General features: G+C 32.9%; 1 protein-coding gene across 1 annotated transcript; it reads right to left on the bottom strand.

Annotated features, from left to right (window-relative positions):
- Positions 1 to 10944: 10944 nt before the first annotated feature.
- On the bottom strand, positions 10945 to 19730 carry LOC148284059 (uncharacterized). The gene is made up of 3 exons (XM_088242789.1): positions 19589 to 19730; positions 12979 to 13099; positions 10945 to 12256 (listed from the first exon to the last, which is right to left on the bottom strand). Exons 1-3 carry the CDS (start codon positions 19658 to 19660, stop codon positions 11985 to 11987), a joined length of 465 nt encoding a protein of 154 aa, XP_088098915.1. The 5' UTR covers positions 19661 to 19730; the 3' UTR covers positions 10945 to 11984.
- Between the last annotated feature and the right edge of the window lie 1160 nt (positions 19731 to 20890).

The following is a 20890-nucleotide window of genomic DNA, read 5'->3' as shown; positions in this document are numbered from 1 at the left end:
TCTCGAATAGAAAAAGTCTCAAAACTTTTTTTTAAATGTCAAAATTAGTGTTTCATTGGTGTAAAGTATACGCATAAGCATAGAATTGGAAAATGTGTTAGAATGGAACAGAAAAAACAAATAAACATCTAAGTTCTATGTTTTACGGGCTCGGCTATTTATGTTGCCGAGGGTGTATATACACATATTTCTAGTTCTATTTCTGTATTTTTAATCTCCCGTGCGTTTTAAAACTATGATCATGTTAATAACACATTAAATTTTAATGTTGGTTGGTAGAAATTCCCAATTGTCAATAAGCCCGCCAATGTACAAATATGGAGAACTGTAGCGGAGAGCGAAGTACTTGAATAAACATTATTAGGTTGCCAACACTGAAACGCTTTTTTCAAACCTGATACGAACCTAACTTCACTCTATACGAGGTTCTATTTGACACTTGAAAGGCGTCGTTCGCTGCATTTCTTTTCGATCTTTTGTGTTACCTGCACTCAAGGCCCTCGGAAATTTTAACTATATTGTAAATTCCTTTTGATAAATATTATATATTGATCTATTGTGTAACTTCTAGTAATAAATATTTCAAATCTCATATTTTTAATCTTTATAATCCGCACTAGCATATCAATATCATACAGTACAAAAAGTTTAATAAACCAATTCAAAACACTGCTAACAATAAACAGTTTTTTAAAGCAATTCGTTCATTTCTACCGACCAACAAAAATGCGCAGAATATGGAAATATCACGTATTTTTTTGTTTACATTTTTTAAGAACTAAAGGTCTATAAAATACTGTCCAGTAAAAATGATATTTTTTTGAAAATTATTAGTAGCATAAAAAATACTTCTAAACTTGTAATTTTGTATTCCCGCAAAAACTGTGATTCCGTTGGCCACGCCCCTAATACGTCACGATTCATGTTTATTTGTTCGTAGCTGTTAAAATTTGAAGAAGCCAAACACGTCGCGTTTTTCAACGAACGTATTTTTTTTTAAATTTCTTTTTTATATTTATTTATGAAAACATGTCTCCACAATATCCATATTGATTTTGAATATACAATTTTTTTTTCTAAATCCATTTCATATATTTTTATCGGTATTTGTAGTATGTGATATTCCCCTATTAGTCAGGAGCTAAAATAGAGGGCTCTCAGCAAGACAATAAAACCAAAATCGATTGCAGCTATGCGATCTTCTTTCTTCTTCCGCCTTCAAATTCTTCGGAAAATGTTTTCTAGTTTTCAATTTAGTATTGGCAATTACTGTATGCCTGAATAAAAACGCGTGATGAGATACCTGAAAGCATAAATATTTAAAATAATAAAACAATGGCTTTCCTTGTAACAATCTTTTTACATTCTCGCAATCACTATTTATTGAACCACGTTCAACTATAACCTTTTCCATATCCCTCACATCTTCTTCAACTTCCCTATTATCTATGTACATAGTATTAATATTCTATTTAGGTCACAATTGACGATAAAAACGAGTTTTAATTCATTATTTTCGGGATTAAAAAACACATGCAAAACGGCTTGCAGTTGGCGTCAAATCATTTGCATTCTAACAAACATTGCGTAGAGTATTGCGCAGTAACGTTATGCGTCCCGTTGGTCCCGTAGGGCGTGAAACATCTCGTTTTCAGATAATTTAAGATATATGCGTATTTCAAATATATTTAAAACTAATAAAGCTTTAATATTGCCGCGCTTCAGGGTAACATTTTTTGTGATTTACCATAAATTACTTTAAATTATTAATAACAAATTTGCCATGTATTATTATTATATAACTTTTCTGCATTCCATTTTTCGACATGTATAAATTTTTACTATTTATATTTTTCTATCATTATTTTGTATATTGTTTTGATTATTTTGTATCTCCCTAGGGAGGAAAACCAGCCAGTCTGCAAGCATTCGGACATACTCAAACATTGTTGAATTAACTACCTGGTAAAAGAAGTATAAAAATTTGAAAATTGTTTTCAAGCGTTGCCTAGTAGGTGATTTGGTTCAGCCGGATGAATCACACCGGCTTGATAAAGGTTTCAGCTCTTTTACTTCACGAAAGTCAACAGATGGAAGAGTTGAGGAAATGTGGACGTTCAAACATGGGCAGAATGGTGAATGTTACACAGTGTGTAAAGTGGCCACTTAAACCAGCCAATGACAGGTCATAAGCCCTGTAAATGCCTAGACTTCCATATTCCTTCTCAATTTTTTTTTCCCTCTCTGTTGAAATAAATTTAAATATTTTGCATATTGTTTATTATGTTAATAAGTGTTTTTGATTTATGTATAGAAGTGTCCCGACTAAAGACGGAATTTTCTAACAAGCCAGGACACAAAAAAATATAATTGTGCTCTATGATAAAATTGTGTATTTTGTGCATTAAATAAATAAACAAATAAATACTTTAAAAAATATCTTAACGATTTTTGGGGAAAAATGCTTAAAAAAAAAACTAACTAAGACTAAAAACGCAATTGACCAAAGGATTGACACAATTTTCAAATTATAATAATGTTTTTTTTTTCATAATAAAAAATGAGTTGAAAAAAAAATTATTACATTTTCTTTCAAGTTTACCATGAGAAATGTTCCTCTGAAGTTTCGCGGTATGGCCCTGAAACACGGTGTATATTTATATTTCTAAAAAATATTATAAAATTGTACCCTTTCACTCCAGGTTTCCCTTTTACATATAACATGAAACTTATATATTAATTTACGTAGGTTCCACGAAACCAAATATGTATACACAGAAGGCGCCACCGAAATTTTAGCAAGCTAGCCATAAATATCTTATTCTCAGAAGCCGAAAATAGCGTGCAACAAAGTCATTGTAGACGCCCATTAGAAAAACGTCTCTTTATTTATTTATGTATTTTATTAGCACCACTTAAGACCAGAAGGTCCAATAATATTGTTGAATAAAAACAGCACGTAATAACGAGACATGAGACATGTAAGTTTTTAGTCATCTCATCAGAATTCGAATCTGTAACCCTCCATGCGCGAGTCAAAAGTCTAAGCTGTGACACCACGGAGTAGGCAAAATTAATTATTTTTCATTCAAAACAATAATATTTCATATTTACCCGTAGGTTGAAATTTTTTTTTACCAAATTGTTAAAATAAAAATAAATATTTGTTTCACCTACATACATGGTTTTTCAGGACCAGACCGCGAAACTTCAGACAAACATTCCTCATAGTAAGCTTTAAAAAAAATCTCAATAATTTTTCTCGAAAAATAAATAAATAAATTTTAAAAAACGTGATCTCAAAATGAAGTGAATCCTTAATTTCTCGAACAAGCAGTCCCACCATAACCCCTACCCATCTCCTACCCAGTCGCTTTCCTTGTCCTCGTCTGGTGCGTATCGCTTTGTTGGTCAAATACGTTTTTATCGCTTTTTTTTGTCGGGGAGGGGTAGGGGTTTGCAGAAGGGATGCTAGTTTAAAAAATTGTAGATTTACTCCATTTTAAAATCATTAAAAAAGTATATAAAAAATTCAAAATGACTTTATGTCACTAAGTTCTATATTTTTCAACAAACTCTTGCAAATCTGTTCGTCAAATTATGCAATCCTAAACAGCTGTTTCAAGGATCGCTTAATGAATTTGGTCATTTTTTTGTAAGCTTCGGTATCGGTTAGCATTTGATTGCATAGGTGATTTATCTTAATTTTTTGATAAGATGCTTTTTCTGCACTCAATAAGTATTTATTATTTAATAATAAATTATTTCAATCGATACATAAATGCATAGTGAAAGCATCCTGGAAATCTTAGCTTAGTATCTGGTTAAGCGAGTGGTTGGTGGGATTGAGTGGTTTGTGACTGGATGGACCACCAGTGAATGAAGATCCACCTATCCTACCCATCCTGTGATATCACAACTTTCAATGTTTTTTTTATTTTCCTCGTCTCTATGGCCATGGGTAAATACGGTTGCAATGAGAATAATTTTCCATATCCATAGCAACGAACATCAACAATCACATTTTTTCTTCTTGACAATTTGTATTGTCAACTACCGCCTATTCATAATTTTATCTGCCCGCATCCTCTCGTCCTTTAATCATCTGCCCGCATCTGAACACTTTTACATTTTCTGACCGCCGCGCCACCACATTCATCTTTATATTTCCCGAATAACTATAGTGAAAGTGCTGTGTTCACCGAAAACGAGAAATACTACCCAGAAGCCAGGACTTTGAGATAGCAACCGGATTCCTGTCCCTGGTCCCTTTTCCTGACTTCTCAAAGGTAGGATTTTTGTCTGCTGTAGTTTGTTTGGCCACATACTGTTATTTATTGCATCTGCCGTCATCGCGCAAACGCATCTTTTCTCACCCCGCAAATATTAACACAAATAAACGATTCAGTCTAATAATACCCACGCAAAATTATAATCGCCACCCCTATTACGTCAACAGAGATATAAAAGTTATCAGATGCAATGCGTTCTGGCTTCACATCACCGGGAAGGGAGAGTTAGACCCTGTCTTCAACTTAGTTCAAGACTGCGAGGAATGGAGGCATATCATAAACTTAGGGCCTTGCTTATAAACCTGCTATAAAGCTATGCCTTGAAATAGTGTTGGAAAAGTCTACCACTATGCCTATGCATAACTTTTTACAGGATTTATAAGCTAGGCTCTTAGTGCCTGACACCCCCTAAAGACCATAACCCTCACCATTGAGCTAAACTATGAGAAGAAGAAGAACTTCTTGTGCCACTCCGTGGCGGAGGTTGATTAACATCATGTTTTTTTTATTTATTTGTCCACACCTGCTTTACTACAGTGGAACCATTCTCTTTAAGTTTTTTTCCATACACCCTCAGCGGGCTTAGTGAGTCTTTTACCCTATAAGACAGACATTCACACACAAAAAATAACAAATATTATTGATTTCATGATAATTTTCTAGTGAACGTTCACGGCCATTACCATAAAACTGCAGTTCCCTCCACGACAAAGGGTCAATAAATGAACCCTTTATAATTATTTCATTGCCTATAGTCTTCTAGCTATTAACTTGTGTCTATGTTCAGCCAACTAGATATGAAACCAACTAACTTTTTTGTAGGAAACGAAGGAATAAATCACCCCCTTTCGAACAGCTTTATAATACAAAGTATGATATTATCCTTACAACTTCGCATATCTGTTTGGATCACTTTACGTATCACTCTTATAATAATTATTATTTTAAATAACGCGACATACTATTGGATGTTTTTAAGCGTATTTCAACATATATAAAATAGAAATAAGGGAAAAAAATATTGTAATGGTGCACAACTAATTTCTTGGTTATTATGCCGTGTGTCGTTCAGTTTCAGTAATTGACACTCTTTGTAGTAATAGTTGACATAGTAGATAATAAAGTCGGCCTTTTTGCCTACCATGCGAGAGGTCTCGCTTTCGATTCCCGACGTGGTTGATTCGAAATATTTATTAAAAAGTGTGTTTATACACTGGAATATTTCAAAGTCCTTGGACTGAGCCTGAAGCAGAAGACTGATCACCTTACCTTTATGTAACAAAAATGATCAAGATACGCTGCGATTGGTGTCCATTGTGGATTATGGATTAGGCCTTTATCACATCCTTATAGTATTAAAATAAAATATTAATAGTCAGGAATAATAAACTAACATAAACTGTCAATAATACGTCGCTTCAGTTCGTTTTTGTCCAACGACTGAAACCCAAATCTGCAGAAATAAAAGTTTTTTTTTTTTTGCGAAATAGGCATAAATAACGACCTTAACTTAAGTCAAAATTCACTCGCGATCAAACGCACTCATATGTACCACACATAAGAAAACATTTTTTAATCCAATTTCCCGTAGCACTGAACTTCCTCATTCCAACGTAATACCTACTGCGCGTACAACAATAAATAAATATGTATACGTTTGTTTCGTTTTATTATATAAATTTAAATTAAATATTATGTTCATTTTAGAAAACGTACTCGGAAAACCGTGGAACTAAACTTCATATCAAGTTTACAAATTGAAAAGACTTTCGATACATAGATGTCTCTAGTAGTATCAAATTACGTTGCAATATTATATTGCAAGAAATTACAACAGTGATGGAGCAGACTTTCGAGAAGGGAATATGGAACACTCCGCATTTACAGCGCTTATGGTCTGTTTTTATGATCATTTTCCGTACTGTAACATTCACCATTCTTCCTATGCATTAACATCCTAAAAACGCTTTTAATTTTGTGTAAAGCAAACACTTAAACTACCCATTGACAGGTCATAAGCCCAGTAAATGCCTAGACCTCTACATTAATTTCTCAATAATGTGCTTCATCACTGTTGCTGTATACGTCAATTATCAATTATTTTCCACAAAATATGTTTCTTTTCTTTTCTCTTCTTTAACCTATCCTATTTTCCTATCTTTTTATTTTCTTTTCCTATTAAAGAGTAGTGTCGATATCAATTTATTTTTATATCGTCGTTGCGCCGGCTATATTCGGGCTCCGATTACAACGGAATGTTAACCTTAATTTTAAATTTTATCTACAAAGTTAAATTAAGTTTTCTGTATGAAAAGAAGAATATGCATACAATTTTTTCTTCTAAACATATTCAAATATAGGTTACCGACGAAGATACTTGAAATATTCATGCAAATTTGTCATTTTCGTACACAAATTTTGGTTTTTCTGTATGGACAACCGAAGATAACTCTGTTAACTTTTCATTGTAATCGGGGTCCTGTTTTGTGATTTTTCTTTTTCAAAAGTATTTTTAATTTAAGGTTAAACGATTTGGTTTCAACAAAATAAACTTAAATGTATATTTTTTTTAAACTGCCATCAAAATGCACATTTTTTTAATTATCACCTTATTTTTTTAATATCACTATAGTTACTAAAACATTATAGATTTGATCATTGAAAACTAAAGAATTAGTGAATCTTAATTATCGTGTTGGCGTCGCATGCTGACAATCCTGTGAACAGCCAGAAAAACAAACGTCTCCATACTAAAGGAACTCAACGTGAAAGTTCGCCTATCAGCCGTATGCTGTCAACGTATTCTGCAGTTCTACGGCCAGGTGAAAACAATGTCACGGGCGACTCTACAGGGAGCTATGGAGAGGGCGCAAAGCCGTCAAGGGTGGAAACGCATTGCCAATGGAATGGCTGGGGAGAGTACCAACGTTCACGACCGTCAAAACTGATGAACAACAGAGAAAAAAAAAATATTCCTCAATATGTCTGAGGAAAACGCGGTGAAAGAAAATAATGTTATAGTTTTCATATTAAAATTCATATTTTAAATTAGAAGATAAATTAAACTTAAATAAAACTGAATTAAAGATTATGAACGGAAAACCTGGTTACTGTAGTTTTGCTTCCTGGATTATTATGTTTCCTGAAGGAATATTGACACGTGAGTAAGACTTAAATTGAGATATTTTCTTTGTGACTCCGAATGTGTATTTAACAAAATTTCGTCAAAAATGCTATATACTGCACTCATCGTAAGGACGGCAGTACTGTTTGGTGTGATTTTGTTGACTGTTCTGAGGATCCTTGGCAGAGGAGAAAAGAATCTGACGTTGGTTCTAAAATTTCCCACAGCAAAGACAGCATTGGTACATTAAGGATAATCCGAGCAAATATATCATGGCCATCTATATAGTTAGATATTATTTGTGCAAGAATATTAAACCGGATGTTATAAAGTTTATGTAAAATGTGTAACAGATGAACAAGGTACGCTGCATTTGGTAACGATAAAGATATGATGATGACGATGATAACATTATACCGGTAAAGTTATCCTTGTATTTTTTTTTTTTGAAAATGGTGGTGACGACACATGCTGCGGATGACCCATTTCACACGTATCGGCATCGTCCAAATCTTTTTTTTTATATTGGAGTTGCTTTATTTTTTACCTTGCTTATAAGATACAAGGTTTATAGGTGGATATTACTTTAAATTTAGCTAAACTGTTGGGATCAAGAAGGATATAGTAAAGTGAGCCAATCAGGGACTTCTCAGCATTTGCTCACGTGGAGAGGAAACCACTTAAAGCTCTTCAGGAGAAGCCGGCCTGTTGGCAGTAGTCGAAAGGCCTTGCGTTCCTTCAGAAGAGTGTTCGGCATTTTGTTCCCTACTTGGGTTTATTTTCTCGGCTAGGTCAAGTTAGGAATTGACTTTTTCTATTCTTCTTCTATTCTTCTTCTTTTTCTATTCTATTATTTTGTATTTATTTAAAAATTATTCAGTGACTTCTCGGGTAAAAATCCTACAAATAGAAATCTAGTGGAGATTATTCGACCTCATGGTGTACTGGTTATTGCATTTGCCTGACATTAAAAAAAAACAAATTATCAAAATATTTCGAGTTTATCCAAGTAGACAAGGGCTAAATTCTACACCCTTGAGAGCTAATAATACTAATATATTACAACATCTCAATAAAATCGAAGAAGGTAGGCACCTAATCAAAACCATCTCAGAGAGGCGAGCCCGATGGATCGGCCACATTATGCGCCATGAGGGTCTCTTGCACGACATCATAGGGGGAATGGCCGAGGGGACAAATTATAGAGGGCGCCCCCGACGGGAATATTTAGAGCAAGTGTGCGAAGATTTTAACTGCGCCTCTTATGTGGAGCTGAAGAGGGCTGCAGAAAATAGAGACCAATGGAGGACGAGATGCAGGAGTTTGCTGCAAAACAATCCCCAGGATTGAGACTGCAAAGAATTACAACAGAGTTGAAAAACATTTTTTAATTGGGAGATAAGGCTTGCACGTATTAAAAATAATATTTTATTTTTTGAAGTACATTATGTTTCACGCGTTAAGTCATTGGCTCGTTAAAGTGGCCAGTTTACAGATTGTGTAACATTCACAATTCTACCTATGTTTAAACATCTGAACGACTAAATTATATCACCACCGTACTAGGCAACGCCTATAATTCAGTCAATAAATGCCTAGATTCCTGTATTTGCTTATTTAAAATGATTTTCATCACTGTTGTCATGTATCATAAATAATTCTAAAACAATAAATCGATCCACCCTTTGTTATTTTATCGTTTATTTAATGGGCCGGTGCCTGAAGAAAGCCACTCTCTTCAACACTCCTCAACCACTCTCTTCTTCCCTTGCATTTCAATATTTCGATTGTATTCGGAGGAACACAGAGACACGGGATAGTGCTGGTTGGCGATAGGGTCTCTTGGAGGCGTCTGGTGATGTCCACATGTCCTATTCAGAAGAAATTGCTGGATTACTGGCCCAGTAATATTTTGTTTTGTTTGTGTTACTGGTATTCTGTTATTTTTCCAAAACCAAATGAATAAACGTGGTAAATAATTTTTAAAAAACACAAATACCAACCAACCATGCAAAACATACGAACACATGACAGACAACATAGATTTTACAAAAATATTTTTATCTTATTACAAAATTCTCAATAAAAAACACAGTTAATGTTATCAACAAAACATTGAACTATTTATAAGTTTTATAACACATAAACATCTAATATTACATAATTTGTTATATTGTTAAACACAAAACATGTTTATATAACCATAAAAGTTAAAATAGCCTCAAAAGTCCATTAAAACATTGGTAGTAAACATACATTAGTAAAGTACTGACACTTAACATAGAAACCTACTTATCGATAACGACACTAAAGGATCGATTTATTATCTTTATTTAAAAAACACAAAGACAACCTTTTTTTGTGAGAGTAGTTAATTAATTTTATTGTAACAAGATAATTTGATGAAGATTTTCTGTGGTATTATGCCCGTGCGCTGTACATAGCGTCTATTTTCTATTCTGAATCATCTGTACCCCCTAAAAAATTATTAATTTGGAGATTTTTATTTTTTTCATGCGTTTACATTTTGCTTTTTGCTTAACACTTGAAATCAAACATGGTGATTTTTATTTAGAACATTATTGCGACCTTAAAGCATTACCCAAAACTCTTAATTAGATTGCATTGACCAAACCGTATTCGTTTATTTTCCGTTTTTTGAACAGTTTTATACATGGGTGCGTAGATTTTCCCGATAACCGTTTTTTTATCCATGATAAACACGTTTAAAAGAAGATGGAGGAACTTATCAATTCGGCTTTGTACCTATGCTTTTATAGCAACCATTAAAATAAATCAAAAGAAATCAAAACAAAGCAAATCGTCAAAAGTAATTACATTTACAAAATTTAACGCTGAGTGATTTGAAAAAAAAATAATGTTTCAACAAAAAAAAAAAAAAAACTTTTTATAAAATGTTTAAAATCGTAATTTTCATGTTTCTATTTTGCGATAACCTAACCTTCCAAAATGATTTTATGAATTATTGCATCACGATTAAAGGTACGGAATTTTCTATTTTTACGAAATAGACGCAAAATATTCCAATTTGTGTTTTCTTTACGAAAAATATTAATCATATTGAGAGATGAATCAGGGCGGAAAATGGTAGAGTGATGAATCATCTAAGATGACAGATGTGGAAAAAGTTTTAATAATCTTTTTCCGCACGTGAGATTAAATACAAGAAATAAAGCCTGATTTCATATTAGTTTTTTATAAATTAATTTGGCCCATCTGTGGTGGCAAGTATGACCATCTTAAATCAAAATGCATTACTCGAAAGCTTCTCAAAAATTGCTTTCTTCAGAGTACCTACCTTCTCAAAATGAGCTCATTGATGGGTATACTCACTTTCAACGCCTAATGCTTCAATCAATAAACCGAAATAAGGATCATAATGTTAAGGACAACTTGTGGAATAATAATAAAATGCTGTTATCCGAATTTTCGATTTTTTATTTACGAAAATTCCGTACCTTTAGTCATGACGCATCAATAAATTGTTCCAAATGAAAAAACGGGATATTGATACCATTTCATGTTTTTTTTTATTTATTTGACAAAAACAGCTACAAAAATATAATTCAATTCATAAAATAATTTTCAATACAACCATGGTAATGTCCACTTAAAACTTATAAGGTTCTTGAGCTGCTTATAAGTAAGTGCTTTTTGTATGACGTAACTTACCAATTTGAAAAAAAGCAAATCTGTAAATACTTTTTAAATAAAAATATGGTGTACTTGAAATATAAAAAATATGTATTTTCTTATACAAGGTATCCCTATCCCATTATTTGTTTGTTTTGCTACTGATTTTTTTGTGATAGGTATTTTTTTATATTTTTTGAAAAAATGAAAAATACTACAGGTCGACCATTGTAAAAAGTTGCGCCGAAATAGGTAGAAAAATAATATTCGCCTGGCTATCAACAAAGAAAACTGTAATCGCGGCAGCTCTGCGTTACCTTTATAATATTTTACTTAAGTTTTTGGACTTATTAATTGCAAAACGTGGTAAAAGCAGGTTTACATAGTCCTCGTCTTTAGGACAACTAATAAACCACCATAATACTTTTCGTAATAAATTAACCTTTCTCTATACCCTAGAGAGGGTTAAGAATCGCACTGCAGGGCCCCGTATTACGATGAGAGGTTAACAGAATTATCTTTAATTGTCTAAAATAGAATCAAAATTGATGTATAAGAAATTGAATGTCCTTTTTTTTAACGTGTTCAATTATTACAAGGTTAGCGACGTAAATGCTTCAATTTTTTATACAAATATTTATACATATTTTCATACATATTTAAATTCGATTTACTTTATAGACTATTAGATATAACTCTTATACTTTCCAATGTAATATTAATAATCGAGGCCAATTTTTAAGGACTGAATTGAAGTGTTCAATTCGTTTGATTTGTTCACGTTAACTTTTTTAATTTATTATTTTTTACTACCTATTTTCGAGCATCTTACAACGGTCGGTATATACTGTCAATGATTTTTAAAATTATTCGCGACCAATTGTTTTTATTTATTTTTTATTTCTTTTCTTTTATTATCCGGCGGCAGCGGGAGCGGGTGTGGCGGCTCCCGCGGGGGTGGTTGCCGTGCCGTTGGCGGGAGCGGCCGTGGTAGTGGAAGCGGTGGTGGCGGCGGCGGCAGTCGTGCTCGCGGGCGTGGTCGTGCTAGCCGTGCTGGGCGTGACGGGCGTGCTGGGCGTGCTGGCGGGCACGCTCGCGCCCAGCGGGAACAGGCTGGGCAGCAGGAAGATGCTGCCATTGGAAGATTGGATCATGGATTGAAGACTGCTGATATCCGCTACGGGGGCTGCAATAGAAAATAAGGTTTGAAAAATTTTCATCTCATCTTCATGTTGTGATAAAAAAAATCTTGATCAAACTCGTTTATCTGTTTATATGATCTTAATCAGGGTTCGAAGGATGCCATCGTCATTTCCCTTTCCGCACCTAATGGTGCATAAGGCACTGCATTGGTACACTAATAACATCGTTTTTTGTAAGATGATTAGTCTTACGCTTTAGGTGCCAGACCAGACACTTTGAAATATTCTAGTATAAATCACATTTTTAAATAAATATTTCATGTTAACAAAGCTGGGAATCGAACCCGAGACCTCTTGCAACGTAGGCAAACGCGCTGACCACTGCACCACGAGGCCGAGGCTATGCATGTATATCACTGATACATATCGCGATATACATCATGATGTTTTTTGCTGATCAATGATATTTACAATTTGTTGGGTGTGTTTGTTTTTACAGACAATTCCGCATTTCTCAGAGTTTCCTTACTGAGATTCCTCGGTCACCATAAAATCGCGTTTGTTGCATGTGCTGTGGACTTAAATATCATTTTACCAAGAGCAAGGCGAATAATATGCTCAACAGCAGCTCTAAAGAGATCATTTTTATCCTTTGGTTTGGTTCAGTCCAAACTTAGAGATGGGCTGGGTAATAAAAAGGCCGTAAATGTCCACAATTTTCCGTTTCTGTTGAGATTCATAACTGTCGTGTAAAAAACATTCTCACTTAGCAAAACTGTGATCTTCGGTGGGAGGACAGTAGCTGGAGGCTTCTCATCAGGCTTGCTGTCTTCTTCAGAATCCTCTTCAAACATGCTTTCTATCAGGGCTTGAATACCAAAACATGGCTGAAACATAATATTTTATATAATATCAAATATCAAATAAAATTTAGAAATCGTATTTTTTTTACAAAAAAAGAAGGAATTAAAAGATTATGGATGTTCAAATATAGGCAGAGTGATGAATGTTACACAGTGTATAAAGTGATCGCTTAAACCAGCCAGAGATAGGTCATAAACCCTATAATGTGTAGACTTCCAAATTCCCTTCTTAAAAATTCTCTAAATGTCTAAAGAAATATTTTTTTAATATATTACATCAGAGATAAAAAACCTTTTTGAAAGGAATATTGAAGTCTGGGCATTTACAGGGCTTTTGTCATTGGCTGGTTTAAGTGGCCACTTTCCCTTCAAAATAATGTTTTTCATCTTGGTTATACTTTTTATTGGTTGTACTTGGTTATACATATATATATTTATGTATACCTTTATTATTAATATAAAAAACGAGCAATAAAATAACAAAAACACCAGAAAAACTATACATTTGTGGAGCAGTCGATTCAATATTGGTTTTGGCGAATGCGATAATCCATTTTACTTCTACCCAGCTCCACTATCCATTTTTATAGCCTTTTTGAACATTTGCTAGTTACTAATAATTGTTTTGATGGACAATTGAAGTAGGTTATAGATTTTAATTGCATAATAATCTAAATCCTTTAGTCCGAAAGTGGTATTAGTTTGTATTTGTTGTAAGTTGTCTATAATTTGATCAAAATCATTATTTAAATTTAGCAAATACTCTCAAGTAAAAATCCTGCAAGAGGAAATCGACTGAAGATTAGTCGGTCTTATGGTGTACTGGTTATTGCGCTCGCCAGGGATTAAATAAATATATTATTGTCAAACAAAAAATATCGACCCACTGTATTGTATTTATTTTATCGTGCCGTGTATATGTTTGCCGTGGTGTGAAATGGACCAACCATGTGATATCACGCAGGGGGCTCGTGGTTTGCACGTGCACAGCGGTCCAGTCTCCGTGAATGTAAAGTAAGTATTTAACATTATCTACCCTATCCAATATTAGTAAATGTACAATGAGCATAAGTTGAATCCAGTTCTAGTATTTAAAAATTTTGATAAACTCAAAATATCGTCGACGAGGTTTTTTTGATTGCTTAGCATGTTTAATGTTTGTTAAAAATACTTAAGGTAATTGAAATTTATTTTTCTGGGTTTGTCTGTGTCAGAATACAGTTATGAGTGAGAAAAGAGCTACAATCCTGGGTCAGTATTTTTGACTCAATACTCTGTACTCTGCGGTAAAAGTTCTTAATGTGTATATGATTGAAATGAAATATCTATTTATCTTAAAGAAACTTATAATATGACTGAGATACGCTGCATTCGGTGTTACGCGGTGCCCTAAGCACCACTGTATTCAGATAGATAAATGATGATGCCGATGATGAATTCTGGGTTTACAGACTTATATTTTATTGGATAAATATTATCTGATGTATTTACTTTAGAATAAAAATATGAATTCAATTTAACAGTCAATCAATTTGCATAGTGTTAACGCAAATAGACATACAATGATTAATTACTTACAAAACACTTGTGTCATTATATTTTTGAAGATCGTTTGTAATTCCATTATTATTAATAACTAAACTTCCGCCAGATCTTTTTATTTACATGAAACTGTAAATATGACATTGAATTAATATATTTTGTGTTTTTTTTTATTTTGTATACAAAGACTTAGTTTCACCCCTAGGGGGCAAATACAAACGCATTATTCATCGGTACATATCGATACGGTATAAAGTAAAATCGATATGTATGTATGAAAATGTGTTTATTTGAATGAAAATTTAAAGTATCTTCATCGGCAACCTGTAATTCAACATGTTTACCAATATATATACTCATTCAATTTTTCATACAGAAACTTAATTTTGTTTTTAGACGAAATTGAAGATAAACATTAACATCCCATTGTATCTTCAATGCGGTCAACAAAGCCCCTCCAAGGCTCGTATTCTAATAGGAAGTTAAAACTAATCTTCATTTTTATCTACAAAGTTAAATTAACTTTTCTAAAAATAAAAATAAATATCGATTTATTTTTTTATTGATTTTTCAAAAGAAAAGAAATATTAGCGTTCTTATAATTTACCCAAATATTTAAATTTTGGTGGCCATTTTCAACGAGCTCTAAATTACTCACTATTAGAAAATTGAAATCAAGTTGGGGTATAGTGGGGTTCGAACCTCGGATCTCTGATCCGTGAGTCCGCAACACTAGACACTAGACCACAACCCGACAAAAAATAAGGTTTTAGATTATTTTACTTGTGGTTTTATTTAAATTGTTGATTTGGGATGAGCTTTTACGAGTAACTTTAATGATGCAATATCTCACAGCTGCGGCCATTCCGAAACACTCTCGCGGCCGTAGAAAGTACTTTTATATCGCGTATTTTGTATGTAAATACGCGACATAAAAGTGTTTTCTACGGCCGTGAGAGCGTTTGGAATATCACCCTTGGTGAAGTGTTAGTTACAAACTTGAGCCTGAAACCCGATGATTTATGAGAACAGAGATGGAGAACATTTCAGAGAAGGGAATATGGAAGTCTAGGCATTTACTGGGCGTATGATCTGTCATTCACTGGATAAAGTGGCCACTTCACTCACTTTATTCACCATTGCTACCTATAGATAATATCCATATTTCCTCATCTTTACTAACTGTTGACTTTTGTAAAGTGCAAGACCTGAAACCTTCATTGATCTGTGTGAAATTCATCTGGCTGGCTTATTTCATCTACTAAGCAACGCCGGAAAAAAATGTACTTATTTTTATTACAGTTAGTTAAATTAACAATCTTTGGTGGAATCAATATAATATATGGAATAAATAAGTTAAAATTTTGACAAGTTTTCCGCCAGTTTGTTTTTGATTACATTTTTTTTACATGTTTTTTCATAGTCCTTATTCAATTAAATATACAACAAAAAATGACAACAAAAATGACGGTTTTTAAAAAATCAAAATCATCAAAAAGTTTAAATTGATAAAAAGTATTAATATAAGATAAATATATTTATTATCTGTCCAAAATACAAATATTTACTTTTTTTATAATAAAACGGGACCCAAATTAAACAAAATAACAGTTACGAAGTAATAAATGGAAAGTTTTAAAATTAAGTTTATCTTTATGAAAAAGAAAAAAAACTGGAAAGGAACTTTCCATAATTAAAAATAACTAACTAAATTATACTTAAAGCTTTATCCCAAATCATCAGCGGACTTTGGTCCCACGGAGTTGGGACTTATGTCTCAAAAAATGTACAACAAGCTGTAAGTAAATAAATAAAAATAAATAAAATACAGCTTGCTCGCCACATACCGCACACCGCATCTGAGGACATAAGTCTCCTTGGCGTTGCACACAAACACGGAAAATTTGCTCGTTGCTGAACGAGAAAAGCTGTCCGAGGGAGCTCTCTGTAATCTGGTAGCTTTAGCATCATTGTGCTAAAAGAAAGTCATCCAGAATTACATTATATGCACTTCATTAGATTGAGAACAGAAGAAAGTGAATTCTTCACTGACTGAGATTAAATTGATTGAACATGATCAATTCGCCGAAATAATTACAAAACTTTTTAAAAGCCTTGAAATTCTTTTTGGAAGCCACCAGATCTGTATATCCGACAGAACCTTTAACAGGGCCACGGATAGTAGCGAGAAGCTCCATTCGGTAATCATAGAGAGGGGGAAAGGGACAAGACCTCAGGATGTGTTCAGAAGACTGATTAGGATATCCGAAGCAGCACGAAGGGGAATCAACAATATTTAAAACAAATGTTTTTTTAATAAATTTACCAAGACCTGATATAAACTGCAATTAAATAATATACAATGAAATCATGACTGAAATCATCAAAAACACGTCTCAAACCAATCACAAGATCCTCGACGTACAAACAAATCAAACAAAAATAAACCGAACCATAACATAAAATAAAGTCATGTAAATGAAAGCTTCGACACGGGTAATGCCCTGTGAGGTGTTCATATAAAAAATAAAAAACGTTTTATGTGAAATAAAATCAATTTAAAAAGTCTAAACCACTTTTAGTCAAATCAACTTTGAGTTCTTAGTAATAACCTTTAATCTGATTCCATGTAAGTAAAGAAAAAATATTTTAAAAGGCTATAAAAAATATAATTAATGCAGGTAGAAGTAGAAGTAAAATATATGTAATTCGACTTAACCAGTTCTGATTTTTCTACTGCATTGGAAATTTATATTGTAAATTTACAATTGAGTGTCAATCTTGAAAATTATTATTTTTGTACGTACACTTTTTTTATGCATAGGTCGATAAATCTTTTTTTTTTTTTTTATCGTCGTATTGTAATCGATACCCTAGTGGACTTATCGTCATTGTAGAACCGGTTAAATCAGCCAATGGCAGGTTATATGCACTGTAAATGCCTAGACTTCCATGTTTACTTTACTTTTAAAAGTTCTTTATCACTTATCCAATATTTGTCAAGGAATCAAGTACAATTTATTTAATGAGCTCAATGCTCTAATTGGTCAAGTTCTCTATGCTCTTGTCAGCTTGGTCAGCCAATTCAACTTTCCTATATACTTATTAAAACTGGTCAACCAGGTCAACTTCCCTATGCCCTTATTTAAACTGGTCAATTAGGTCAACTTCCCTATACAATTACTAAAACGGGTCAACCAGGTCAACTTCCCTATGCCCTTATTTAAACTGGTCAATTAGGTCAACTTCTCTATACAATTACTAAAACTGGTCAACCAGGTCAACTTCCCTATGCCCTTATTTAAACTGGTCAATTAGGTCAACTTCCCTATACACTTACTAAAACTGGTCGACCTCCCTATACCTTTATTAAAACTGGTCAACCAGGTCAACCTCCGTATACCCTTACTAAAACTGGTTAACCAGGTCAAAAAGTTTGTTGTTGAATATTTACAAAAAACTTCCATTTTTTATGAATCCCAATCAGATTATTTCCTTAAATTCCTTATAATTTCTACCCATTTATTTATTTTATTTAATTTTTTGGTAATTCTAAAATAATATTAACTGACATTCAATACATTTTTGAAAATCGCATTTCTAAAAAAATGCACCCCTGTTGGTGAGAAAAGCAGAGTTTGATATTTGCAATCAGAATTCTATATTTGAAAATTAGTTATATATATTTTTTGGAATTCAATCATAAATAAGTACCTAGGTTACTAATTATCGAAATAGACGAAAAGTTATACCATTTTTTTTTATGACAACAAAGCGTCCAAAATGCAGTCTTTTTTGCACGGCATCGGGGAGGCATCTTCAAGACAGTAACAGGAAGACAATGCTCAAATACCTATTTATCACAATACCCCGTCACTGCATATTCTCACAATTTATGTAATCCAAAACACATAAATAATAATGCACATGTACATATCTATTTTTAACTAAATACAATAATTGATACCAAACTTTCGATTGTGTTCATTTAATATATATATACGAGTATGAACCCAAATCTAGCAATAGCAAAGCATTGCCGAGTTCAGCTCGTTTGCTGAACCCGGCAATTTCAGGCGTTGTCAAAATTTTTCAGGCGTTGCCTAGTAGCTGAATCGGTTCCGCCGGATGAATCTCCCCGACATGATAAAGGTTTCAGCTCTATTACTTCACAAAAGTCAACAGATGGAAGAGTTGCGAAAATGTGGATGCTTAAACATAGTGGTGAATGTTACACAGTGTGTTAAGAGGCCACTGAAACCAGCCAATGACATGTCATAAGTCCTGTAAATGCCTAGACTTACATATCATTTTCTCAAAAAATGTTTTCACTCTCTGTTTCAACAAATTTAGACCTGAATAACTCCCTCTAAGGAAATCCAGCCTGTCTGCAAACATTTGGACATACTCAAAACATTTTTGAATCAACTAACTGGTAAAAGAAGAAATGTACAAATCGGAAAATAGTTTTCAGGCGTTGCCTAGTAAGTGAATTGGTTCAGCCGGATGAATCTCACCCAAATGGTAAAGGTTTCAGCTCTTTTATTTGACAAAAGTCAACAGATAGAAGAGTTGAGGGAATGGCGAATGTTACACAGTGCGTAAAGTGGCCACTTAAACTAGCCACAGGTCATAAGCCCTGTATATGCTAAGACTTTCATATTCTCTTCTCAAAAATGTTTTCCCTCTCTATTGCAACAAATTTCAATCAGAACACTTAAGCATTTTTTTGGAAAATGAAAATGGGGCTTTATAGCTAGCTGCAAGAAGTATTGTAATCTAGCTCCTATGTATTATTGAATTTTACCATAATTAGAAAAGAGCAACTAGAATCACTACCGCTCTGTGGCTGCTAGACCAATAATTTTGATATTTTATTGTAAAGCGCCCTTGGGGCGATTTTTATAAAAACAGGGATGTAAACATTATCCAGGATAAAATTAAAATAGTCACAATAAAATAATGAATTACCTTTGAGAGGACAATTCCGTTTTTGGTGATCACCCCCAAAGCAAGAAAAATTATCAAACTTTTGGCCAACATTTTCACGGTTGAGATAAAAAATATGAATCTTGATTGTAGGTTCTTGCTGCACTCAGTTATCACTACTAATATTAAAATATTTTTTGTTCGGCTTTTAAGCTATTTCATAGCACATTTATTTACGCACCTACACTAATACACACGCGAAATAAACCATAAACAATAAGGCATTTGGTAACTTGTGTAAATACGCATTTCCATAGTGACGATAAGACGTCTAAAGCATCAATTACAATACGACGATGAAATAATTATCGAAGTTTAACGATACATTTTTTAATGTGTAAAAACAAATATTTTCAGTACCGTAAAAGCATACAACTAGAGACAGTTTTTAACTTCAACTGACTTTATATATTTTTATATATTTAATATTACGCTATTCCAATTTTAACACAAATTTGACTCTATGTTTTAGGTTACAGAAGCATACCACATTTGTGGACATATTAATATACTTCAATTCCTTTTTTCTTTTTTTTTGTTGTTGTCCCAATTTACCTGCAAATGTTGCAAACATGAGACCCAATAGGAAAGTCGTAATTTCCCATGTAACATTTTACTTTTTTTTTGACAGATATCCACATTGTCGTTAAAAGTAGTTATCACGCGCCATTGTTCTTGAACTTTGCAACAATTGTGATTGGACTCATAAAGGTAATAAACCAAAATCAGTGACCGAACATCCCATTTCCAAGACAAACAAAAACTATTTTAAAAAGTATCTTAGCCTTGTACATGACACGTGAAGCTACTTAATAGAGGGGTCTAAATATAGATTAAAAAAAATAAAAAAATTAAGTATTTTACTGCTTTAACCATGAGACATTTTTTTTTTAAATGTTCCGTTTCCACGAATAATATTGTAAATATGTCATGCGCAATTTGATAAATTAAATAAAACAAATTTTCAGCATTAAAAAGCTTGCAATAATTTGAAACGATTACGTTATCAAATAAAAAAATCCAAACAAAACAAAATTGAATCTCTTTTAAAAATCGTAATTTTTTAAAATTCAAAACTCGAAATTGAGACTGTGTGTAATTTGAGACATGTATTAAAATGTATAAACTATCTTCACATTCTGTACTTTTATGTAATAAAATAACTACTGTAGTCGTACCTAATTATAAAATAATGTAATTTTCTCCTTAATTTTAAATATAACTATCAGTAGAGTTTTGAGATAATTTGAGACTAAATAATTGAGACTTATGCACCTAATTTGA

The sequence above is a fragment of the Micrasema longulum genome, unplaced genomic scaffold (assembly GCF_059751315.1).
Source record: "Micrasema longulum isolate JH-2025_06_02 unplaced genomic scaffold, ASM5975131v1 h1tg000163l, whole genome shotgun sequence".
NCBI classification, from domain to species: domain Eukaryota; kingdom Metazoa; phylum Arthropoda; class Insecta; order Trichoptera; family Brachycentridae; genus Micrasema; species Micrasema longulum.
Note: the sequence above shows the minus strand (reverse complement) of the source record. Positions and strands in the feature narration are given on the sequence as shown.